Source organism: Rhineura floridana, chromosome 19 (assembly GCF_030035675.1).
Source record: "Rhineura floridana isolate rRhiFlo1 chromosome 19, rRhiFlo1.hap2, whole genome shotgun sequence".
NCBI lineage: Eukaryota > Metazoa > Chordata > Lepidosauria > Squamata > Rhineuridae > Rhineura > Rhineura floridana.
The window spans coordinates 17052201-17079325 of NC_084498.1; the positions used below are offsets into that span (position 1 = coordinate 17052201).

At 42.0% G+C, this 27125-nt stretch overlaps 1 protein-coding gene across 27 annotated transcripts in view; it reads left to right on the forward strand.

Moving 5' to 3' along the window:
• The window catches only part of FBRSL1 (fibrosin like 1), a 999197-nt gene that overhangs the window by 508946 nt on the left and 463126 nt on the right, over window positions 1–27125 (forward strand). For 2 of the 27 annotated variants that reach the window (XM_061603177.1, XM_061603178.1), the window contains exon 1: window positions 6035–6306. The exons of the other annotated variants lie outside the window; for them this stretch is intronic. In XM_061603177.1, coding sequence (XP_061459161.1) covers window positions 6220–6306 — 87 coding nt within the window. In that variant the 5' untranslated portion in view covers window positions 6035–6219. Of the gene's footprint in view, window positions 1–6034; window positions 6307–27125 lie in introns of those variants that run through there. 27 annotated transcript variants of the gene reach the window in all.

The following is a 27125-nucleotide window of genomic DNA, read 5'->3' on the forward strand; positions in this document are numbered from 1 at the left end:
CTGCACAGCTGAGTGGCAATTTCAAACTCAGTCTTCCAGGTCCCATTCCAACACTCTGATCACTCTGCCATTTATGCATGCTTGTTTTACCTATTTCTGTGCCACCCTTCAATGCAAAATTGGGAGGCAGGGCAGGATATAAATCTAATAAATAATTCCAGGTTGGTTAACAAGCACTAATAAAAACACATTAAAAGGTGGTATTAAAACAGTCACAGCAGGGGTGTGTGTGTCAGATCTATCTGAGATATTAAAAGCTTGAGGAAATTAAAAAAGCTCTTTGCATAGCACCCAGGGCTAGCCCAGTATATTTACTGCTTAAGGCAGAGGGCAAGATGGTACCCTCCTTCATTCCATATACAAAAGCCAAACAGGCTGGCAGTTGAGTCTTACTTCAGCATCTTCTGCTGTTCCTGAGGCCAGCATGCTAATTTAGGGGACACAGCACAGGCCATGTGACTCACACAGCTCTGTCATCCAACAACTTGCTGCCACTCCCTTCCCTCTCCCTGGGTCGATCACTTGCGGAAGCCGTCTCACTCTTCCTACTAGTAGGGCCAGCCCTGCTCATACCTCAAATATGTTGTCATAGGCACCAAGCAAGTCTCCCTAGGGAGAGAGTTCAGTAAGTGAGGTGCACAGCAGATAAGGCCCTGTCCCCTGTAGCTACCTGCCTGGTTTAAGATGGCAGAGGCACCCAGAGGAGGGCCTCTGTGTAAGTATATGGGCACGTTGATGTGGGAGAGGAAGTTCCCTCAAGTATTCAGGTACTACATCATGTAGGGTTTAAAAAGGAAGCCACCAGCATTTTTAAATTGTGCTCTAAAATGGGTTGGGGATCCAATGGAGTTCTTTTTACTGGTGAGATGTGTTCCTAGCACTTGATCCCACTTAGTAGCTTACCTGTACTTTGAACTAACTGCTGGTTCTGGGGAGTCTTCAAAGGCAGCCCAGTGCACAATGCACTGCAGCAATCTAACCTGGATGATACCAGAGCATGGATACCTGTAGCTAGGCTCTCTCTGTCCCAGATGGGTCACAGCTTTAGCTCTAGCAGCTTTAGTTGTTGAAAAGCACTGTGTGCCACTAAGGTCACCTGGCCTCTAGCAACACTGCATGCATGCATGCATGCACGGGGTTGAGGGTAGCTATTGGAAACCCTATATCACACCTCAGTCCTGGTGCATTTCCACCTCCTACTGCTAACCATGAAATGTCTCACATTATTACCAACTGTGAGGCCCACAAGCATAGCAACAAGGAGGCCATACAGCTATTTGATTATTGTAAATCCCATTGTTGGAAAAAGGAGTCTTCTGGAGATAGCAGACGGAGTTCACGAGGCAGAGCTTATTGCCAACTTCAAAAAGCTAATCTAAGGTTTCCAGGCAACTGCTTGTAGCTGTTGTGCTCACAGGTCTTCCCATTATGGCTGCACCCTCATCTTTGCAGCCCATCTCTGGGCAAGCCTTAAGGAATATTGTGATTTCGTAAAGCTTTAATTCATCAGGCCTAGAGGTTCTTTACTGGGCTTTTCTGTTAGCTCTTTGGTAGAGGTTGCTTCATTATTCCTTCCAGCATGGTTTTGCAACCTGCTTCCTGGTACAGAAACAAACACCCTGAAGCAGTGGAGGCTGGTTCATTAGGGCAAATGGTGCACTGCCCCACCAACCTTAGCCAGTCCTCACCTACTTTCCTTCTTGCTTACAACCCAGGGAGTGGCCTTGGCTGTCAGCTCCCTCCTCCTTAGTCTCAGTGTTGCCATTATAGAACTCAACAGGGAGGAAAATGGGGATGAAACCAGAATCAGTTGGCTTTGCTTGCCATTGGCTGTGGCTCCACCTACAGTTGGGTCCCTGCCTTCCATGCTACCAGCCCCAATGGGCATGAGCCATCACTGTCCCTGAGTTGCTTTCAGTTGGCTCCTTATGTTTCTGGTTTGTGCACACCAATGAGTTATACACTGTTCCTTTTTATTGAAATGTGCGTGTACTGCCTGCTGCATGGGGGCTTGTAACTCCAGAGTATTTTTTTTAACCCATACTCATTACCATGAGAGAAGAAGGTGGTGGTAGGGTGGGGACTTTGCATACAATTATATTATTAACCTCATTCTGCAATGTCCAAAACTTTCTCTGGGGAAGGATGCTGCTGAGTTTTTTATTCTTGCTCTCCTTCCCTCTCCTGCGTACCTTTCAAGCTCATTTGCTATATTGGAGGCTTTCAAGAATTTTAATATACATGTGATTAATTTTACCTAGAATTCTGAACCCATAACAATGGGAATCCAGGCACACGTTGCATCTTCATTTATCTCTGCCAGCAGCTTCTTCAAAAATTTGTGTGTTTCTGATTTTTTTTTTTTTGTGGTTGCCTTCCCTATTTTGTCCTGAATTTTCCAGCTGGGATTTATGGTGCAAAAGGAAGATATAATAGGATGCTCACTAAAATAATCTGGTCAGGCACGAACAGAAGTGAGGAATAAGTCATAAGAGAGCTGTTTGATACTATACATTTTCCTCCTTGTTAAATCACCTGCTTTCCTACCCTCAGGTTCTCACAAAGAGCTTGTTGTTCACCCTTGGGAGACCTAGCCCAGAGTAACAGGTCTGCTGCTCAGGATGTATATTTAAGGTCAAGTCAGGTGTCACATTCTTAACAGGAGTCATAGCAGGTTCTTCACATGAAGTATGAACATGACTTTGTCACTTGCTTTAGATGTAACTTGACCTCTGGTGCAAGTCTTGTTCCTTGATCATGCTTCAAGCTGCCTGTCTGCTTTCTATAATGTATTTTAAAGCTAGACACAGGAAGCTGCCTTATAGCAGAGGAGCCCTGTGGATCAAACCAAAGACCTATGTAGCCCAGCATCTTGTTCTCACAGGAGCCAACCAGATGCCTATGGGACACCCATAAACAGGACCTGAGTGCAACAGTGCTCTCCCCACTTATGACTGTAAAAAGCCCCAGATACTGAATTGCTCAATCCTCGTGTTCATTTTGTTTGCCCTTTTCTCAGCTTTCTCAAGCTCTGCGATACCGTCTTTGAAACACAACTACTAGAACTGTACACAGTATTATTGTTATTACATTTATATCCCACCTTTCCTCCAAGGAGCTCAAAGTGGCATACAGATATGGTTCTCCCCCTCCCGATTTTATCCTCATAACAACCCTATCAGAGAGGTTAGGCAGAGAGACTGTGACCAACCCTAGGTCACCCAGTGAGCTTCATTGCCAAGTGGGGATTTGAACCCTGGTTGCTCAGGTTCCAGTCTGACACTCTAAGCCAGCCTTTCCCAACCAGTGTGCCTCCAGATGTTGTTGGACCACAACTCCCATCTTTCCTGACCATCGGCAATGCTGGCTGAGGCTGATGGGAGTTGTGGTCCAACAACTTCTGGAGGCACACTGGTTGGGAAAGGCTGCTCTAAGCGCTACACCACTCTGGATTTGCATAATGGCATTATGATATTGACAGTTTTATTTTCAGTCCTTTCCTAATGATCCCTAACATAGGACTGGGTTGACATTTTCATCAAGCTATCCACTACAGACCCAAAGATCTCTTTCCTGATCAGCCACTGCCAGTTCAGATCCCAGTAGCATATGTGTGAATTTAGAAGTTTTTGCCCAAATATGCATCACTTTACATTTGCTTACATTGAATTGCATTTGCCATTTTACTGCCGAGGTTGGGGAGATTCTTTTGGAGCTCCTGGTAATCCCTTTTGTGTTTTAACCACCCTGAACAATTTGGTATCATCCACAAACTTGACCACTTCACTGCTCACCCCTACCTTACGAACAAGTTAAAAAGCACAGGTTCTGACTGCCAGCAACTCCTTATTGTTTTGGGCAGAGAGTCTTTTTATCACCTGTAACCTGGCCATTTTACCTGGAGATGTAGGAACCTGGGATGATCATGATGATTTATTGCATTTGTCACATACTACAAAAAATGTTTCAAAGCAACTTACAATTGTGAAAGCATACATGAGACAAAATTTGAAATACATAAAAATATTTTTAAAATTGTCTGAAGATACCCATCCTGCAATAACAAAAAGGGCAAATCTACCCAAGCCTACATCACTAATACAGGCTTGGGTATCATCATACCCTATGACCCCAATTAAGAGCCAGCTGCCTAGGAAACAGAAATGCCTTTGTCTGGCACCTAAAAGTTGATAATGATGGCACCAGGTGCATCTCTCTGGGGAGAGCATTCCTCCATTGGGGAGCCACCACTGAAAAGGCCTGTTCTCATGTTGCCACCCTCTGTGCCTCCCTTAGATGACAATGTATGACAGATGTATGCAAAGCAAATGCAATTAGGGGATGTTGTAAGTAAATGAATAGGGTTGATTCTTCAACAAGTAACATGGGAATGCAGTAGACTGCCAGAGAGGGAAGGGGTTATTCTATCCATCTTCCACCATTCTGCTTGGCAGAAGACAAATTTCTGTACTAGCCTGCTAAAAGGTCATAGCCCACATTTCCATGGCGGCTGCAGAAGAGAGGACTTCCCCTCCACTGCAACCAGCATGGTAAAACAGGCTGCTAGCCTTTTAGCAGACTAGTAGAAACAATATTATAGACTAGTAAGTTTTATGGGCTTAATCATGGGACTGCTTTATGTGCAAGAGTAAATTTGCAAGTGTTTCCCTACAAGAAGGATCATGCTTACTGAAGGGCAGGTATCCTGGAGATGTTGCATGTTTACCTTTATATATAGCCTCATTAGTGCATCATAGACAGCTGCAGGACAGATACGTAGGAAGTTCATCTAGTGCTCATCTTTCTTCTTTCATTAGATTTCTCAGTACATGTGGTATGAGAATATGAAAGGACTGCTGCCCTCTAAGATGGTTGTATTTTCTTACTAGGAACAGCTTATACAGAACTACTTCAAAATAATTAACATGGCAAAGTTTACTCACTTTGACTTTTCCCTGTGGATGTTGTTGTATTAGACTAGATTTATGAGATATCTAGATTGTCGTGTTCAGATACACTTCTGCAACATTTTCCAAAGCATGGTGAGTTGCAAGCCATGCCCAAGACCAGTTAGAGCTTTGACTTTAAAACTAGGGCATACCTTTAACTACAGTAGTCAACACTGGATCATTTATTTTCCCCCTCCCCTTTTGACATTTCTGCCATTTCCCTCTTCATACAGCCTAGTTAGGACTTTCACACAAGCAGCATTCATTTGGGTGTCAGGCCCAAAATGGACTACAGCTGGGGTCCAGTTCAGGTGCAGGCAGGTGAAGATCAGAAGGGCAATAGACATGGTCACAGATGGACTGGAGGTCACACACTGGATCAGGCAGATGAGAATCAAAGGTTCAGAGGCTAGCGTGGAACCAGAGCCAGGCAAATGTCAAGTTCCAAGGCAGCAGTTGAAGGTTAAAGGGGGCCAGAAGCAGATTTTAGGTCACAGGCAGGGACACTTCAATTTTCCACTGTAAGGACTAGAAACAAAAGCTGATCTGATTTTTTTTTTAGGATTAACATTTTGATGCAAAAAAGGGAGCCCCTACACACAAATGTTTTCTGAAAGGTACCCCACACACCTTTCACTCTCTGTTTTCCTCTTGTTTAGTACCCCTCTCAGTTGCTATCTGTTTTATCTAGACAATCAGGGAACATTTTTTTGGCATGTTGATGCCAACACCACATAGCTAATCATGTCTTATCTGTATAACGACCTGTCAGGCCTTGGCTTGGTTCAGAGAGTCTGGAGTCCAGTTCAGGTGCAAGAGAATTAGGAAAGCTATTATTCTTAATGAATGGAAGATAAATACACAAAAATAATAAAAATTTGTTTATAAAAGGGAGGGGCAACCGATGTAGTCATAGTTGGGCAGGAGTTCAGGCAGCAGATCAGGCAGATGAGTAGCAAGTGCAAAGTCTGAACTAGGCAGAATGTCAAATTTAAAAGAGCAACAGAGGACTGAAGGATCCAGAAGTAGATGTGAGATCAAATGCAGGCAGGGATTATAATCTGAGGCAACAGTCAGGAAAAGGCAGCAGGAGAATCCTACTCAAGACGGTTGGTTGGAATGATGAGCTTGCCTGACTACATCTTTATTGGGCCTGGGGTGTCCTTATTGACTTGGAGTGTCAGCTGACTCTTCCCAGCTGGAACTGCAGCCTAGAGGGTATATTTCCCCTAAGCCCTCGTCTACCTGGCCTCCTGAGGACCTAGAGTGCATGCTAATAGGAGGTGAAATGCTAAGATTTGCTGCTGGAGGCTGTAGTTCAAGACCACCTTCCACCTCAGCACCTCACAGTGTGCAAGTATAATATTTTTTTCTCCTTCCTGTGAGCATCAATGGGAACATGATTAAAAATAGTGGTTCCATCACTGGTGCAACTTTGCCAAATGGAGATTATAATCTGTCAGTTGAAGACAGTAAGAAAAATTTCCTCATTGACTTATTCTGTTTAAATCTCTCTATATATGGCCACATTAATGGGCCCTACTCAAATCGACTTGTGCATGTGTTTCTGGGCTGAGAGGGCAGCTCACTATGACACATTTTAAGAATGCCGCCTCCGTCTTGTGGTGAATGATCACTGCTACAAAGAACCACAGGGACGTGTATCACACTAGCAGTTGTCTGCCCATCTGAAGGAGTCTCTCTTCCTGCTAACATTTCCTCTCTGAGGCTGCATGTGACCGTGAGAGCACTGAAACAGGAAGTTGTAATTTCAAGCCTCTTTGCTATCAGCATGATATCTGTGGTCAGTCCCCTGACACAGCTTGCGGGCAGTTTCTGGTTAGCAGAGAGACGCTTTTGTGCTGATCTGGCATCAGTTCCCACCTGCTTAATCATTTAAGCTGTGCAGCTCAATAGAGTTTCTAGTTGCCTTGTGGATTCTAGAAACGGCAAGGCAGAGATATGTCTGAATGGCTCTGACAGGAATAGCTTGGTTATCAGCTGGTCACTCCAGAGAGACTGATAAAATTACATGATCACTCTCCTGAGAATATATATTTTAAAAAGGGAAGCCATTTGCTTTTAACCTCCCAGACTTTTTTACAGTGTGGGGTTGGAGATAAAATACTTATCTTAGTTCCACTTTGTTAATCTGTTGCAGCAATACTGTCCAAGAACCCTTCATGGGTTTTGTTTGTCTTAAAATGCAAAGCTCTTACAATTCATGGACTGTGTGGATAGCCAATGATGTATTTTACAGATGTGGTTCAATTCCAACTCCCATGGCCCAACGGTCAGGGATGCTAGCAGTTGTAAACCAACAACATCTGGAGGACACCATGTTGGCTTCCCACTGTAGCAGCATGATCGACTTCTCAATGGACAAAATAGATATTGGACATTGATATTTTGCAAATAGCACAGTTTGAGCCACAGTGCCCAGCACATAGACTTAGAGGATCCCTATGAAATTTCAGCTGAGCTGTAGATTTCCAGGCTACTCTGTACAGTTCTGGTTGCCACATATCAAAAAAGGTATAATGCTAGGAAAGGTGCAGAAAAGGGCAACCAGCTAGAGGAAGGAAGACTTCTGGTTTATTGAGTCCAAGTCAGAAGGTGTTTAAAGGCAATCACCCACCTTTTTGTGGAATGATGGGGTGTCATATGTCCCTGAAAGAACAGCAGTCAGGAGAAGGACCACTTTGATCAAACGGAGTGAAGAGAAACCAAAATGATTGGATGGAAGGAAGATTTGGGAACAAGCTTCTTTTCCAAAATTCCCAGTGTAATTCAAGCACAAATGAACTCTTTGCAGGAAACTACTCACTGTTGAAATTATGAAATCAATATTCCGACTGTATTCAGTCTCTATTAAACTTGGAACTGAATTCTTTCTTGCAATTCTTGAATAAGGGTGCAGTTCTACTCTCATCCTGAGAGTGTCTCAGTGAACTCAATGGGGCTTGAGTATACATAGGGTTGTACATGACTAAGTTATACTTGGAGTAGACCCATTGAAATTAATAAGTTAGTCATGTCCATACGTTTCAATAGGTCTACTGTGACTAGGACTAACATTGGATACCCACATTGTACTGTAATTCTATTTATTCCAGAGTAAGCTGGAGGAGACTGAACTGAATCAGAATATTGATTTCATAATTTGTTTTGAGTGGTTTCCCCTGGGCAGGACATTTGTTTTTGAAACATATTTGGGATACTGCATGTTTATTCATCTTTCTCGCACATGTCGGTTTTCTTACAAAAAGCAAAACCCTGTAGTTCCTAACAGTACACAATCACAACCACTTACTTGTGGCCTAAGATCTCTTGATACTTGCACCTTTTGACTAGTCTTTAACTTTGGACGTCTTATTTTGTGTTTCTGCGACCCCTGCCAGTCTACTCAGTCAAATTGTTTACAGCTCACAGCAATTTCCTTCTATGGCACAGAGCACGTGTGGGATATACGACATGTGTTAATTTAACAAAGCAGCTCTTTGATGCTGCTTTAATTTTTTAACAGCTCAGAGGCAATGTACAGATTATATAGTGTCAGTTTCCCAATTAAAGTTTTACAGGAAAATAATCTGTGTTTGCTCTGAGCCACGTTTGAACGCTTCCTTCCGGCACTTGTGCAAATGAAAAGCATACGGTTGCAAAGCATCCATTTGAAACCTTGAAATATTTATTGAGGCGTCTCTTGAATATTGAAGCAGGAATCTTCCTGTAGGCTTGCTGATGTCTTTTATATGCATGTATTTTGTAATTAGATGTCTAGAAGCTTCTAGTTTTGTTTTGTTTTTTAAAAATCATAACAAGGTATTTACCATTGCAGAGTTCCCTTGGAATGTGAACTTGGAAAAGGGCGGGCATGGAGAGACTGTCTGCTGAAGTGCCTTCCAGTAAATAGAAGGCTCCCGTTAATTATTGTACAAAATTATGATTGGATGAATAATGCCTGCCTTTTCTCATAATGTTGCTGAGTTTTACTCACACCATGGAGACAGTAAACCAGGGTGCAAACCTTGAGGCATGAGGAATTTGGAGGTGGGAAGATAAAAACAAATTATATGTTATGGGTTGTATCCAACTAAGTTCTGTTCAGTCTAGACTCATTGAAATCAATAGACCTAACTTAGTCATATCCATTAATTTCAATGGCTCTATACCTAATGTTGGATACAACCTTGGTTTCCACCAGCTGAGATCTTGAATGTGATAGAAATCCACAAATATTTTCTAATGCCAAAATGTTGAAAAGGCCATCTGCTTCCTTCCAGAATGATGTCCTGTTCCATCTCCTGGCCAGCAATCCTTTTTGATTGGTTTTATCACAACACTTTCAAAACGTGCATTTCCCCTTCCAAGCCTTGCCCTCAGTATGTTTGTGCAACTTTGCTGGCATCCTTGCGCCATCTGCGTCCTTTACTGTGCTCATTGAATTAGTGGCAACTGTTGTCAGCACATGTGTGTCTGTTTCTGTCAAATACTTCCCTTAAAATAGAAAGCCTTGCCAGACATGGCAGTCAGTCACCACCACCACCACCACCACCACTACTACTACTACTAGTAATAAATAAGTAATTAAGTAAATAAATAAATAAATATTTACTGTTTGCTTAACATGGAAGCAGAAGTTAAAGGTAATGTTGTCGGAGAGTGGGGGGAGGGGAGAAAATAAAATAATTGCAATGTGAGAACACACAGAGCCAATGTTAATAAAAGAACTGGGTTGTTGGATCATACGAAAGTCCAGCCAGTTCAGCATAGTTTCCAACTGCAGCTATTCAGATTCACTTGGAAGCTTACAAGCAGGGCATGATCCTTGTGTCCATCCCTTGCTGTTTGCCCATCTGGTGTTCATGGTATAGTGCCTTTTAAAATGAAGGTTCTATTAAGAAGTAGTAATGAAGTGAGCCTCTAAATGGCTTAAGACCCGGTTTACTGAAATACTGCCTTCTCCCATATATGCCCTACCTGAACCTTAAGATCCGTTTTGGAGACACTGCTCTGGGTGCCCCCACCAGCTGAAATGAGGGAGGAGGCTACTAAGGATCATGCAGCAGCCAGTTACTGTCTGGGCTTCCATTTAGAACTCACATAACTCCTGCTTTCAAACAGCTGCGTCTGTGTTTCTGGACCCAATTCAAGGTGCTTACATTAGTGTCATAGGCCCCAAATAACTGAAAGATGGCCTCCTTCCCTACAGTCAATCTTGGGTGTTGAGATAGGCTGTGGAAACCCTCTTGGTGCTTCCGCTACCTTCAGAAGTTGAGGGGGTGGAAGCCTGGGAGAAGGCATTCTCTGTGGTAGCCCCTGAGCTGTGAAATTCCCTCCCTACAGAGGTGTACCTGCCACCTTTGTTGTGTAGCTTTCAACATTTGTTTATTTATTTATTTATTCATTTATTTGATTTATATCCCGCCCTTCCTCCCAGTAGGAGCCCAGGGCGGCAAACAAAAGCACTAAAAACACTTTAAAACATCATAAAAACAGACCCTAAAATACATTAAAACAAAATATCTATAAAAGCATTTTTAAAAAGCTTTAAAAAATATTTTTAAAAGTTTTTAAAACATACATTTTTTAAAAAAGAAGGTTTGAAAACATATTAAAAAGCAATTCCAACACAGACTCAGACTGGGCTCTGCTTAAAAGGAAAGAGGAAGGTCTTCAGTAGGCGCCGAAAAGATAACAGAGATGGCGCCTGTTTAATATTTAAGGGGAGGGAATTCCACAGGGTAGGTGCCATCACAGTAAACGTCTGCTTCCTATGTTGTGAGGAATGGCGTTCCTGATAAGATGGTATCTGCAGGAGGCACTCACCTGCAGAGCACAGTGATCGATTGGGTATATAAGGGATAAGACGGTCTTTCAGGTATCCTGGTCCCAAGCTGTATAGGTCTTTGTGCAGCAAAACTAGAACCTTGAACTTGGCCCAGTAACTAATGGGCAGCCATATATTGTAGATGCACCTCTTTACCCTGGCCTTTGACACCTGATACATTTTTGAGACCCAGCCTATTTATTCCTGTAAATTAGCTGATTTTAGGATTGTGGTTTTACATTGCTATATCCCACCCTGGAAGTTTGTGGTGAATGAGGGTAAGAAACGTTGTTGCTGTTGTTGTTATTTAATGCTATAGAACAGCAGAGAGATTTGTCAGGAACCTTTTATTTGGTCTTTTGGTACCAGGTATTTGCCTTTTATATGTTCTTTTACACCTAGGCTTTTAAATTGTGTTTTAAATCCAGACTGTCAACTTTTTATTTGTTGTCTCTATTCAACAAGGAAGGTGAGTCTTTCCAGTCATTTATTGCCCTTTGATTTCAATTATTACAGAGATGATTTATTGATTGGCATCTATAGACATTTAACAGCAACAACCTGTTCATAGATCTTAAATTGCATGAATTTGCCTAATGCCAAATTAAACAAATTCATGGTAAATACCAAAACAAAACTCAAGGAAACTCAGAAGTTTTTTTTTTCTTGGAATGGGACTGATATGACAAACATAAGGAAGAAAGAATTAAATCCCTTAAAATAATCTAGAGAGAATCTAATAAAAACAAAGCTTACATTGCCATAAAATAGTTGTGTCTTGAAGTTAAAAAAGAAGAAGAAATGAATGAATGAGGAAAACTCCAGATATTTAGTGATAGCAGCAAGAGAAAAATAATTTATTTTGGAAGCAAAATGGCTTTCATTCATTCATTCTGAACTACCTTGCATGCCTAACAATGCCTGACTCAGTGTTGTATCTTCAAGATGCTAATGGAGGCCAGTAGCATTTAAAACATCTCTACACTGCATACCTAATCCTGAGATTTGCTGTTTTGTGATTATGAGAATTCTGTCTTAAAGAGATTCCAAGAGAACTATTCTTAGCAGAGTTCATTTAGAGGGGATCCATGTCACAAGACACCACTGTCTCATTTCCAAGTTTCTCTCCATTACAGTAAGAACTTTGACCTGTTTGTTATGCTATGAGAGCCAGGGTGGCATGCAGGAGAGAGTGTTGATGGGAGAGACATAGGTTCAAATCCAACTTCCTCAAAATAATGTGCATACTCCCTTGCTGCCCTTATGCCTCAAATTGCTTCCCAGAACACCTCTGTAATGTTACCTCTGTTGTTTCTTTCAAACCCTTCCTCTTGGGACCCAAGTATCTAAAGGTGATGGTGTCTCTGAGTGCTGCCCAGTTGGTGTTGACCTGTGACAGGGCCTTCTTGATGGTGGTTTCCCAATTGTGGAATGTCTTTCTTGGTGAGGTGCATCTGTCTCCCTCATTATTGATTTTCAAGAGAAAGTTACAAATATTCTTGTTCACCCAGATATTTGATGGCTGAGAGATACTGGCCATGGCAATTGTGAAATTAATAACTGTGTGGGTAGGTTATTGCTTTTAAGTGCTTTTAGATATTCTAAATGATTTTAAATGGTTTTAGATGGTTTTTGATTGTTTTAAATATATTCTTATTTGATTTTAACTTGTACTGTTTTAACCTGTTGCAGTTTGCCACCCTGGGCTCCTTTGTGAGGAAAGGTGGGATACAAATTTAATAAATATATAATCTCAAAGCCTCAACTTTTTCATGAACCTTTTGGCACAACCACCTAGTTCCCATGTCCTACTTTAACCAAGCTTATGTATGTGTGACTGAAACAAACACATATGTTTTAGCATCCCTCTCCCCTTCCAATGTTGGCTCTTGAGCTCCACACAGCAGGAACCTTTTCACTTGTTCTTCATAAAACACTATGCACATAGAGGGCAGTGTATGTCTTAGCCAGCCACAAAGTTACTGGGCTAGTAGACACTTTTTCTCTCAACCTAATCTGCCACAGTCACAAGGTTGTTGTCAGGATAAAATGAGGGGGAAAGGGGTCTGTGTATGCCACTCTGCAGTTTTTGGAAGAGTAGATAAAAGCATAATTAATATTTGTTTGCAGTCAAGCTCTATGCAGTCTTCCCCACTTTAGTCACACTACAGTGGAAGCTTGTTATAATGCAAGGCTTGGGGGACAAAGGATGCATCTGAGTTATAGGGTTTCCACATTCTAACGAAAATTGCGGTACTGTGTACAATATTGTACTCAGGGACATCATCATACCTGCTGTATATCCAAATCTGCGATACAGCAAACTATGTTATAATGACCTTCCACTGTACATGTGTAATTGAACGATGAGATCCTGTGTTTGCTTGAACATTTATTTCCCTGATCGTATAATATGTGATGTATAGATTGCAGCATCATACATTCATCGGTTGTGAGGTAGGCAGAGGAGTCTGTGGGCTTCTTCCAGTTTCATTGCATGTTTACATTATCTCAGTAAACCTTGCAGAGGGGATGGAGATGCTGTGGCCCTCCAGATATCGTTTGACTACAGCTCTCATCATCCCTGACCATTGGCCATGGGGCTGGTGGGAGTTGGAATCCAGCATCCTTTTGAGCCCCTCCCACTGCCTTAAAGGGTAACTCTGTAAAGTTGGCCAAGATCATTATCTTACAGATGAGGGAAGCAGAGGGTGGAATGGTCTGAGGTTGAGAGAAATGGGCTTGCATCAGCCCATCTGCTGAAGACATGGCAAAAGTGAGATTAGAATTGGGTTCACAGCTTCCTAGTTAACAGCTTGGTACCTTACAACATTGCAGTAGCTTGAGGGAGAACAATATCCTGGACAGATCCCTAGATATCTTATATAGAGAGAGTGCGCTAAGATTTCCCATAAAGTCAAATTTGGAGCCAGGTCTGCAATAAACCCACACAGGAATGAGATTCACAACAGCCCTTATCCTTTGACAATAAATGTATTTTAGGGATTTACAGAAAGGGTAAAGAAAGGAGTCTGTGCTACATAAAAATTAATAAATTGTAAGGAACCAGAATGCTGTGATCACAGAAATTGTGAGAGCAGGAAAATGTGACTTACGGTTTTCTAAACATTGTAAAAGTCAGGATTATTTTTGGCATTCTATTGATCCCCTTATTACAGTTTGTTTTTATTAAACAGACATCTGTGAGCACCGCTGTACTGCAAGTGCTGTCAGTGACTCAATTATGCACCCATGTTTTATAGCTTGGCAGGGAAAAATGTACTCTGGAGGGCAACTCAGCCTGAGAACAAACATTTTCTTTAGCCATTTTGAATGGGAGAGAGGGACAGAATTAGTTGATGGTTTTACAGCATGTGCTTGATAGTATTTTGGTCATTTACTGGGGGGGGGGGAAGAACTCAAGTGACATCCCGCGCCTAATAAAGCTGCAATCTTGGAAGGGTGATTGTTCCCTAATCTTGCATATCAACACAGTGGAAAGTGTGGCCTAGATTTTAATGCACTAAACTCATGAGTGAGTTACCATGATTGCCATGGTCTCCAGACTGCAGCTCTACCAGATATTATATTTCTTGTTTTCTCCATGTGTCTCACTTACTGGCATGCGCCAATGACTAGAAATGGAGCAATGCCATCCAACTTATAACTTACTGGCAACTTTCTTGCTTTGTACCAGATATATTAACTGTGCTAATACAATATTTACTGCTTTTTGAAGATCTGAAAATTAAGAGTTCTTTATTTTAGATTTAGACTTTAGCTGCTGAAAGGACACAAGGTTATCATGTCAAAATATAACAGTTCAGACTAAGAAGGGCTGGTTCATAAATGCTCCTGTCTTTCTGGCTTGCTAATGCTTAGTACCCATAATCTTATGAATCAGAAATGCATGTGTACTCATGTGCCTTTTAGACATGATCCCAAGTGCATGCGAGCTGTTGTCCGTGATGGAGAACATATAAATAGACAGTCATGTAGATATGTTCCTTCTGGCACTTGTGCAAATGAAAAGCATCACTTCCTAGCAGAACCAGCACCGCTGAAGGGATGCAGATTATGTAGAAAGATCCATGTGATTGGCCCCTGCTGATGTGCTTGGGTCACTGAAATGTTCATCTGGATGCATAGGGGCAGCACAGAGACAAGTGGCAACCACACAGCTGGGAGAACTTCTAAGGGGGATCTTAAGCTAAATGTCAATGATCCTATTAATTATAACAGTTCTCTTTAGAGCAAGAGTGGGTGGATCCTGTGGGCCCTCCAGATGTTGCTGGACGTAAATTTCCATCAGCCACAGTCAATGGTCAGGGATGATGGGAGTTCTAGTCCAGCAACAACTGGAGAACTGAACTGCAGATTCCCTACCCCTGCTTTAGAGCCTCCATAATCATGGTCATACCTGAGTGAATGTCCACTTCCAGTTTACATGCCACTTCCCTTCTGCAGGCATGGACAAGCATTAGTGGTGTTCATGTGTAGGCAATTTTGTACTGCTGCATGTGTGAACTGGCTCCCTGTGTGAAGGAAATGTACACCTGGAAGATAAAGGGACTCTAGAGCAGAGATGTGGAACTTCTGGCCTGCAGGCCAAACGTGTCCTGCCAAGCTGTTTTGGGGAAGCCATACCCACCTGCCCTACTTCTGACATATGGCATCAAGTGTGTGACAAAAAAATGGTCTCTTGCCCCTCCATTTTGGCTAACCCAGCCAGCACATAAACCCCAGCTGGAATCCAGATCTACAGGATGGGGTTTTAGCATGTCTGACAGGAAAAGGGGAATCCACTCCCTTGGAATCTCAGGGAGTGTCTAGCAACCCTTCACATTCCAGCAGGAATCCACCTCTCCTTACCTGTGAAACATGAATTGTGATCTGATTGGTCACTGACTGGCAGTTGTCACTTAATTCCACAGAGTGACAGGGCCCTTTAAAACTTAGCTGGGCCATGTGGTCCTTTGTCTCTGGTTTGCCTGCCCAGAGTCTGTCCCTGATGCACCATCATGGAAGTCTACAACTGACCATCCATGCCCCTTTACACACCAGGAGTCTGGAAGCCTGCTTTGTACATAGCAAGGATAGATAGTTGAGCTAAAAAGCTCTTTTTTATTTCAAAGCTCTGCTCTGTTCACTTGTCCTATGCCTCTTTTGTTCTTAACAAACATTATAGAAATTGGACAGTTGGGTCTGTGTGCTTGGTTGCCGAACTCTCAGGGTATTCAGACCCCACACAGACAGACAGACAGACAGACACACACACACATCTATGGTGCTTGGAACCCTGCTAGTGTGTAAAAGGATTTTGGGGTGTCAAAGAAAGGCAGACTCTTCAGATTACTGGGAGTGACTGAGGGATAGTTGGGTGCTGGCTCTAGACCACCCCCCTGTAAATTAAAGAGGGAACTGTCTGGAAAGTGCAGAGTGTGCTGTTCCTGGGCTCTCAAAGGCTCAATTGGACACTCCATCCCAAGATTCTTCCTGTCTGGGAAAAAGGGGTGTAGGAAGTTGTGGCAGTTCTACCAGATAATTTGAGAAGCACAGCTGGTCTACCTTACAAGGCAGTTGTGCAAGGAAGGGAATAAGTAGGCTATTCTCAGTCTCCCCATCCATCGCAAGGTGTGGGGCGGGTAAGGACGGAGCAAGGGAGCAACCGGAAGCTGACAGTGGGCTCCCGATTGTCCCTTTCCTGGAGCTAGATGTGCTCCCAACCACCCATCACCTGTGATGAGTGTTAGGAATGCTCCCTCTCAGTGCTTTTCTTTGAAGCTGCCCTATGTGGCTCCTTTCTACCTCCAATATGAGGGATGGAGAAGAGAAGCACAAGGAGATTCACAAAGGCAAGGAATTTTGACAGATGGGCAGGACAATCTTCCTGTCAATCGTGTGATGTCATTACATCATGTAATAGGTGGGTTGTCCTGCCACCTGTCACAGTTGGCCCATGGGGTGGGGCCTGATGAAGATCTGTCCCTTGGAACCAAAAAGGTTCCCTACTCCTGCTCTAGAGGAATCCACTGGCATCTATCCAAGTTTAATGTTTTTGACTCTATTTCTTTTTAAAGTTTCTTCAGTTTATCCAATCATGCTTCCTCAGCCACCTAGATCGTCACTTAAAAAAAAAAACACATTTTGCTGGGTATAACCAAATGCTTACACATCCCTTTTTCTATCACATACAATGGAAATTTTAATATAGACCCAACATTAAGATTTGTGAAATTCTTCAGTAGGTTTGTCGCCAATCCCCCAAGACACACTCATGAAAACAGTATGCCTATGACATCATGAAACACTTCTCTCTTCTATAATGTAAAACTAAATGTATTAGCTGACAAAATCCAAGGAGAATCTGAAAATATATTCTGTGACCTTGCAAATAACCATTCTCATGCAGAGTACAGTATTGATGTTTTCCTATCTAATCATATTTTTAGATACCTTGACCTGAAAGGGTTCCAAAGGTAGAAGTGCAGAACTGATAACTATATATAAAATGGGAGATAGCAGAAAAATGTCAGGCTCTGTCCTCCGACCTTTTTGTTGGACCTCTCACCCCTTCAGACTGAAAACTGTAATACTATCAAGAGACAAACAATTAAAACAATTGATTTAATCCTCTTTAGGAGATTGTACCATTTCCCATGTCTGGGAGTTTTCATGTGCAGGGAGATGTTAACATGGAGGCATTTTTGAACAAGCAATCATACATATTCTGAGGTGATATAAGAGGACACTGTGTTGCATCTACATCCTCCTACGTAGATTTAATTTGGTTTAGAAAGGGAGATTTGTGAATTAGATACTTTATTTTGGACATTGTAGGCACTCTATTATGAGCTTCCAGCGTACAGAGGTCTTTTGCGTTGAGATTTGGAGTAACTCTCTGCATGGTGTTGAACAACCATTTCCCATACACAATAACAGGAACCCTTATGGGGGTTTCCAGTATTAAAACTCTTCTGCTCTTCAGGCAGGAAAGTATATTGGTGGTGCATTGTTTTTAACAATGGTGGTGGATGACTAGCAAACCTCTAACGTAGAGTTCATTAGAAATTTCCTTCCTTAAGTAGCTGGAGACGTTCCGTTTTTTACATTTGAGTCCTCATAACTTAAGGGTTCTTCCTGTTTAAAAAACTTCAGAACTTAAATGCCCCTTCCTGTTTAAAGAATATATGTCTCAAAGAATCTCCTTCCTAACATTTTGCTCATTGACATTTTGATCTTCAGCTTTAGTTTAATATTGTTTCCAGGTGTGGAATTAGGGAAGCAAAGAAAGTTAAGCAAGGAGATTGAGCTTTAATTTAGAAATTCTGTTCCTAATAAACGCCACTCTAGCTGAGTATTTTGGCACATATAAGATTGCCTCCTGTGCTGGAAAGGGGAGGGGGAATCCCTGGAAAATCTCTCTTTGAGTTAAGGTGAATGGCCTTAAAAAACAAATTCAAAAACCATTTCTCTCTCTTTCTGTACTGCTGTTTTTGCTTTTCCAGTTTCAGTTAGAGCTCTTGTTGCTAGTTCAGAGTCATCTTTTGATGGCTTAAAATTATAATAGCCTGTGTCAAATGCCCTTGTAGATGAAGGGGTTATGCCTGGTCCTTTCTTCCTTTTTTTGCTCTCTCCATAAAATCCTTCCCACAATGCAGTTGAGCAGCTTGCAGGTGTTCCTGCCGCTCTGCCCTCTCACATACGCTGCAAATTAGTAACAGAAGCTAATGGCCCAGCATGGGGCCATCAAAGGACTGACAATTCCAGCTTTTCCAAAGGGCCCTTTATGTCAACCCCCCCATGAGACCTGTCCAGCTGAAAAGACTATTTGTCTGTCCCTGTGTGCGGCCCTGCTGCTGCAGCGAGGCCTGCTGCTGCTGGCCTCATGCTGAGATCCTGACTGTTGCCGCTAGCAACAGATAGAAATCACTGTTAAACACAGCAGGGCCCATAACACATCAATCATGTAGCCTAAGATAAAGGCCTGAGGCCTTCGGCCCTCTACTTTGGCTATTCCTAAATAATTTCCAGTGGCTGAACTTGCTATGGTGTAGGCTTGGTAATTCAGTCCAGAAAACTTAATTTCAGTAGAAAGGGCTGAGGACTGCTTTGATTCTTTTAAAGAAAGAAAGGGGGGGGAGAGATTGTTTTTGTTGAAATGTTGCTTCTTTCAAAAGGAAGAATTCAACTGATAAAAGAGGCACTGTGAAAATTTCAGAAGTACAATAAATAACCGTTCAGTGGTTAAATGTAAAATATGTTCCAGTGGGCCACAGAAATGGCTTGACTTTGGAAGATTTTTTTTTTAAGAGTGGGACGCTATTGACATAAACTCCACCTTCTTTCTAAGAAATGTCAACCCTAGCAAGTACATGTAATTATACCTGGACTTGTATAAATTTACATAAAAATCTATCTCAGTAATACATAAAAATAATATCACCCCACCCTAACTTTATTAAAATGACTTATAATTAGATATCAAATTATTGTATTATGCCAGTTCATATCTCTTTCTTCCCCTCCCCCTTCTTTGTTCCATCACATTGTATTTGTAAATGAAGAGCTAAATAATTTTGACAGTAGCAAATTTTCTCCTTGGCACAGCTAATTCCTCATCCTGTCTTAGTGTTCTGTAGCATAGCCATGAGAAATCGCGATGCTCAAAGCCCTGGTGGTTGTGGATTTTGTTCTTCCAAGTCACTAACCCTTCAGAGAGATTATGTGAATGCAATTTAGCTATATTGCATATTTGAGTAACATGGAAATGATAGAATCTTTGATCATTAATATTGACCAACTAGTACATATTCCCCAAAAGTAGTTATTTTCTCGCTGGTCCATATTTGAGGCCACTAAATGCATTACTTATATATTTTCACACATAAAGGTTCTCCTCCATTTTATTATTTATTTATTTAGACACAAACACCCAATTTAAAAAATGCCACACTTTTTCACTATAAAAAATCCTCAAGGTAAACCCTAGAAATCATAATGGCAAAATATCCTAAACCTAACAATAGTAAGATAAAGCTGCAGGATAGTTTATAAAATATAGAAATGCAGGATAAAAGGCACTGAAAATCATTAAATGTTCATTTAAAAGCTTGGGTAAATATTTATTTATTTATTTGTTACATTTATCTCCTGCCCTTCCTCCCAGTAGGAGCCCAGGGCAGCAAACAAAAACTCTCTAAACCATCTTAAAAACAGACTTCAAAATATATTAAAACAAAACATCTTTAAAAAACATTAAAAACATCTTTAAAAACATTAATAGCATGGAAGAAGCCTGGCTTCTAGATAGTAATAACGAAGACACCCAGATATTCTCTCTGAGGAGTTGGGCAAGCTGTAGCATTAGGTACAGTGGGGAGGCCCGGTAGTGGTGGTGAGAAGCAAGCTGTGTGTATCACGCAGCCAGTTCTGCACCCCTAAGCTAGTGTAGTGCCCTTCGGAATGATGGAGGCAACCAGAAGTCAGATTCAGCTGGCAGTCTCGTCAACTTCTGTATGTGGAGTGCTATCTTGTCCTTTGCCTCAGGCAGCAAACTGTGTTGTGCTTGCCCTGCTGGAAAGAGAATTCCAGAGTTCAGGTGTCACCCCTGGAAAGCCCACTCCTTAGAAGTAGGATGGCCATTTACAAATCACCAAAAAAGAAACACTGATTTGCATAAAATTGGAATATGCCAATTTATATGTATAGATGAACATTTAGAAGCAATTACTATAATTAAATAGAAATATCATGCGTCTTGCCATAGTGGGGAAGAGTGTGACCAGGAGTTCCTGTCCAGTCAGCTTTCTATGTATTAATTATTGATGGACAGCTTCAAAGGTCTGCTGCACTTCTCATGGTTCTTTATTTTTTTAAACTGGGGATCTCTTCAAGTAGAATAATCCTTTACCTTTTTTACCTTTATATAGAAGGTAAAAAAAAAGACACATGGCCTATTTTAGTGGTTTAATAGTCAATCCCTCCTCCCATGGAACTCTGGGAGTTGTAGCTCTGTGAGGGGAATAGGGGCCTCCTAACAACTCTGTCAACACCCTTAATAAACCACAGTTCCCAGAATGCCATGACTGTTTAAAGTGGTGTGATAAAATGTAAATGTACAGCCTTCAAGTCGATTCCAGCTTATAGTGATCCTATAAATAGGGTTTTCATGAGTCTGAGAGACAGTGACTGGCCCAAGATCACCCAAATGAGCTTCATGGCTATGTGGGGATTTGAACCCTGGTCTCCCAGGTCATAGTCCAACACCTTAACCGCTACGCCACACTGGCTCTCAAGTGGTATGATACTGCTTTTAAATGTACTGTGCAGATGGACCCCAGGATTCCACAAGCAACCACTAAATTTTTCAACCTCCAACCTCAGGCCCTTAATTTTCTCCTCTTGCACCAATCTCACACACATACTTCAAGAGTGAGTGTGTCCAGGAGTAATGCATGGCCTGGTCTTCTTAATGACTGTGCAGAATTATAAATGTATGAAGTAAATAAAATACAACTGATCGCAGAACATTGTCAGCTTGGCCTCAAGCCTCGAATCGATTGACCTGTACCACTTTTCTACACCTTACTGATTTATTGCTAGGCCAATTTTCAGTGCTGCATTTTGACTCTTGTTGTTTTTACAGAGAGGTCCCTTTGGTTTCTTTTCCTTCACATATTTTGCAAAGGATAATGCAGGGAATGACAGAGGAGGCTGAGTTAAACAACCCAGAGGGGTTCTCATCTTCCTTGTTGCTAACTTTATATCCACACTCATTATGTGAATAGGCTGGCGAAATGTTTCCTGTGATGAATTGGAGCTCTGCATAGGTTGTACAGGCTGAGTTCAATTTTCGGTAATGGTATACAATCATCTAGATGGTTATGTTCAATGCATGGAGCGGTCCTTCATTTAGAGACGTTTGAATGCATAAAGCCCTCTAAGAAGCATTGCCATAACAAATTTTCTTATTTTAGGCAGCGTCACAGTACATAAGATTACCCGTCTCCCTCCTTCCCTCCCTCCCTATTTTGTTAATAACATCACAACTAAACCTACCTTTCCTCCATTGCTGTTGCTTGATGAGAGTTAAAATCACAGCATCCAGAAGGGTGCATACACATGGGCAAGAGATAGATGGTCACGTTTGGTTTAGGCATTATCATTCATTGTGAAATAAGACCGTGTGGTCTTCAGTTGAACTGTGGCGTGCATATTTCAAGCAAAGTCAGTTCTCGTTAATAGAGTGATGAGTAATGATAGCCTAAGCTTGAAGCCTGCTAACCAAATACCTTCCTGATACTTTTTAAAGGATGTTATTTTCTTGCATAATTAAAATATAATAATATGCTTTGGTATCCCAGGCTCATCACCCCCTGGAAGAACGTAATTGGACCACTTTTTACATCATAAGCATAACATGACTGCTGTTCTTCTGTGGCTCTATCCCACACTGTTCCAGTAAGGTTTGATTCCAGGATATCTCTTCAGCTGTCCCTCCCACATTACCTTATGACAGGAGTAGTCATTGTGATGCCCTCCAGATGTTACTGGACTATAGTTTGCATCATCCAGGGTGAGACTGATGGGAGTTGAAGTCCAACAACTCCTGGAGGGCACCACATTGGCCATCCCTGCCTTATGGGTTTGGAGAGGAGAGACCTTGCCACTCCTGTAATGTAAAGATTGCCCACTGCCCTCTGCTGTTGGAACAGTCCTGTACAACCATTTCCCATCAATTTCTCATCCAGTCTGCTTGGTGTCAATTCTCCATCTGTGTTTGCCAGTTGCTGTGGATTGTGTATATTATCATTTTATGCCGACTGTTTCATATTTTAAAAGATTTCAAAGATTATCTTTGAATTTTGTCATTTTAAACATTTTAACAATGTAATATTAGTTCAGTTTTGTAGTTTATATTTTAGTAAGCTGCCTTGAGAGGCCTCTGGCTGCATTCACACCATACATTTAAAGTGCTATTATTCCACTGAGTAGCATGAATTGGGAATGGGGGGGATGTTTGTATTGTGGCAGCAGACTTCACCTGATTTATAGGTTTTCGTTTAATGTCTGAACTGAATCTACTTGTGAATGCACATGAGAGAACCTGCTGCTGTGATCCCCCACCCTCCGATGCACACATTCACTGTACCCAGGTCAAACATCTGAAAAATGATAGTGATACTAAAAATGAAAGGTGGTGCAAGATATGAGCATACAGAGAGAGATTTTTTTAGCATTATCTGCTGCAAGTTTGTTTTCTCTCTCCATTGAGGAAGGGTTATGGCCCAAAACACACCAGAATTCACTGCCTTTCATAAGAAAAAAAACCTCTGTGACTTATGGAATTTGTTGTCTACTAGAATTGACTTAACTCCTGATATCTTCAACTGCTGTTTTATGAAAAAGCTAGGCTTCTGAGACAGTCTGGCAAGTCATCGCTAGCTCTAGCTACTTTATGAGACTACACTGATGCAGATGCTTATCCTTCCGAGACTGTCACGTTAACCTTCAATTTAAAATGCAGCTTCTGTGACTGAAAATGGCTTTGAACTTCAGGTTGATCTTGCCATCCAGCATGTTAAAAATTCAGGCTAAATTGCAACGTTTGGAAGCCACGGACCATTGATTAAAGAGTTGCTTCTCATGAAACTACTCATTAATGTTTTGTGCGCTATTCGGAGTTTGCTAGAAGTTCATGGTCTTTCACGTCCTTCCCGCTTCCCTCCCCCAATCACCTAGTGTTTCCCCACTACCACCATCACCACCACGATCCTTGCCCACAAGGAGGAATGAGTGAAGGCAGCTCTTCTGTGGCAGCCTGAAACTTACACAGCATGGGCTCATCCTTTGATCCCTCCTCATGACTTTATTTCATTATCCTTTAAGTATAAGGAGGAAAGTTAATGACATCATAAAACCCAGAACTCTATAAAAGATGTTTCTGCTGATTTACTGCCAATGTACTAGAAGCATGTCATATAACTGCCCATTAAAGATGGTGAGTTGCTCTCCTGCCTGCAGCTTTTCCTTATCACCAGCCCTTTTATTTATGACCAGATTATAGGGGGTGGGTGTGCACCATAAATCATAGACTTAGTTTTTATGGTGCATATAATTAACCCTTTAATTATTGCATTAAGACACAACTGTGTGAGTTTAAATATATATATATATATAATTTAAAAAAATCTAGTTTATATATTCACAAGGATTAAAATGACAAAGGTCCAAGGGTCCTGGATTTCTCCCCCCCCCATTTTTTTCCTTTTTAAATGTGATTAATGCATCCAGTCTATCTATTATCAGTTGTTACATGTCGGAGAGAAAGTTTGCTGTCCAACCTGGAGAGAGGATACCCATAGCCTTGGAAGATCTAAGTAAAACAAAACTAAACTAAACCAAAAGAGTGGCACAAGATTTGCTGCCTGGGGACACCTTGCTGAAATGTGAGGAGCTGGGAGGAAATAAGGGTACCTTGCTGAAGCTTGATACTCTAAAGAGAAATGAGCCCTCAGCATCTCAGGTAGGAATGGCCAAGCAGAGCAGTCCAGCCTCCAGAGCACTTTTATGTGGTTGTCTGGAGGGTATGGTAAGCCCACAGTTTCTCTTTTAAGGAAAATAAAAATGTCTTCAATGTCTATAACATGGTGCCCATTCCATAGTGTATATCCCTTGTTTGGATTTTGGTTTATCTGTGAAATTTTATATTTGTCTGTATTGCTGTTCATAATCTTTAAATATGAGGAAGTCAAAAGTATAAGGATTCACATTTGTTGAAATTATCCTTATTTGTGAGGGACAGTCCATATTTTCTGTCCTTGTTCTTGGAAAATCACTGTCATTTAGAGAGGCCATGCTTCCAACTTTAAAGACAGTCTTCTGTTTGAAGAGGTGCCTGGCCAAGGCTGGCCCTGCCACAAGTCATGCTGACCCTTGTGTCTCAGGCAGTAGGTCAGGAAGGGTGGCAGATTTTGAACCCACTCCCCTCTCATCCGCTGCCTGAAGGCCCCCATGAGGCACAACTGATGCTGCTCCCGCCTTTAGTATCCTTCCTCAAAGTAAGGTTTTGTGGGCAAGGTTACACAGAGTACCTGCATTACTACTACTTTGCTACAATGATGGGAAATTACTATTTAAATTTACCTTGAGGCAAAGTAGTGGTGATGAGGCATTCTCGGGGCAGCCTTACTCTGAGGAAGGACCCCCACCCCTGAGCGAGGCATAGAGGGCCAATGTTGCCATTGCTCTTTCTGCAGCAGGTGAGTAGGACCAGCAGCAATGACAGGGAGAGAGGAGGAGAGAGGATGTAGCAGTAGTTAGGAGTAGAAGATGGCAGTTACAAGTTCCCCATCTCAGGTGGCACAGTCCCTTGTGCCAGCCTTGTGCCCCATTCACGTCCATAAAAAAGATAAGGGAGAGCAGAGGCCTTGAAATTGGCCATTAGAAGTTAGCTAGCAACCTGAACAGCAGGCTAGGCAGACCAAGCAGGTGCACAGATCATCTGTTCACTGTCTTCCCTACTGTGGTGAGATGTACTGCATTTCTATTTAAATTATAGTAATTAATTCTAAATCACTGTATATATGTGTGTGTGTATGTAAACCTGCTGGTTGGTGATGTGTAAGTGGCTATCCTACTGTCCTTATTTTGAGGGATGTTAATATTTTTAGGGTGAGTTGCTAGGAGAACAGATTGTGCTGCACATTCAACAGGAACCAATGACGTTGTGTAGCCACATTCCAACCTAACAAATTGCAAAGACATAATTTCCCAGGTCAAAAATACTGTGCTGGGAGATTTCTCAGTACTGAGAAAGTATGATATTCCTGCAACAAAAGCACATCCTCAAAAGAAAAAAGGGGGGGGAAATGATGCCTGGATTGTGCACTACAAGAGGGCATTTATGATGTTAAAATCTGTTCACTCAACAATTGTTGCAGACAATGTTCGCTCAGCAAAATTAAAAACAAAACCTTGTATTCTCACTCTGAGCAATTTAACTGCCTTATACAGTGCAGTTACCTCTGCACTGAATGCTTTTGCTGAGAGTAAAGACAAGCATTTGATAGCAAGTTCAATATTGTTATCCCATGAATTTAGGATTTCATCATACAGTATTGACAGTAAGCCACAGGAAATCTTTATCAGAACAAAAGTTATCATAAATTGATAACAGATCATCTTGCTTTAATCCAGTCAGGAAAAAGTGGCTCATGGATGTTCAGTTTTTCTTTCCTTCTTTCTGTCTTTGGCACATGGACAAAAGGTTGAGGGGTGGAGAGAGAGAGAGGACTGAGCCACATCTATTGCTGCTTTGAGCTCTGTTTTCCCTTTGTGTACTATAAAACAGGAAAGAGTCCAAACAGGGAAGTTATAAAGAAAAATAATAGAGGAAGGAAGCTATGAATGAGCTCTCAGAACTTTGTCACTGCAGTCATGAAGGCTATGAAAATGGCTTCTCTCCCCTGACAATAGAAAAATTGGCTTTGAGAGGAATTGGTGCCCACTGGTAGGGCAGAACACAGGGAGCCCAACAATAGGTGGAGCTACAACCAATGACAGGCAGAGCCAACTGATTCTAGTTTCATCCCCGCCTTCCTCCCTGTTGAGTTCTATAAAAACAGCACAGGCTAAGGAGGAGGAAGCTGACAGGCAGTGCCACTCCCTGGGCTGGTTGTACGTAAGAACACAGGCATAGAATCATAGAATAGTAGAGTTGGAAGGGGCCTATAAGGCCATCAAGTCCAACCCCCTACTCAATGCAGGAATCCAAATCAAAGCATTCCCGACAGATGGCTGTCCAGCTGCCTCTTTAATGCCTCCAGTGTCCTGATGTCTAGTCGAAAATTGGCTTCCTGCAACTTGAGCTCATTATTCCGTTTCCTGCACTCTGGGGCAGTTGAGAAGAGATCCCAGCCCTCCTCTGTGTGACAACCTTTAATGTACTTTGAAGAGTGCTATCATATCTCCCCTCAGTCTTCTCTTCTCCAGGCTAAACATGCCCAGTTCTTTCAGTCTCTCCTCATAGGGCTTGGTTTACAGTCCCCTGATCATCCTTGTTGCCCTCCTCTGAACCTGTTCCAGTTTGTCTGCATCCTTCTTGAAGTGCGGCATATGAGGACTAGCTGAGGGTAGACTGAGGTTGGTGGGACATTGCCCCATTTGCCCTATGGGATCAGCCTCCGTTGCAGACTGGATGTAGAAGTGCTGGACTCTTTAAACTGGACGGACCCAGTAGCGCTTCAAATAGAGGACACCTTCAGATACAGAACTGTCCTCTGACAGTCCTTCAAGTAGAGGACTCTCCTCTGTACAGCAGAATACATGGTCACCCTAACGTT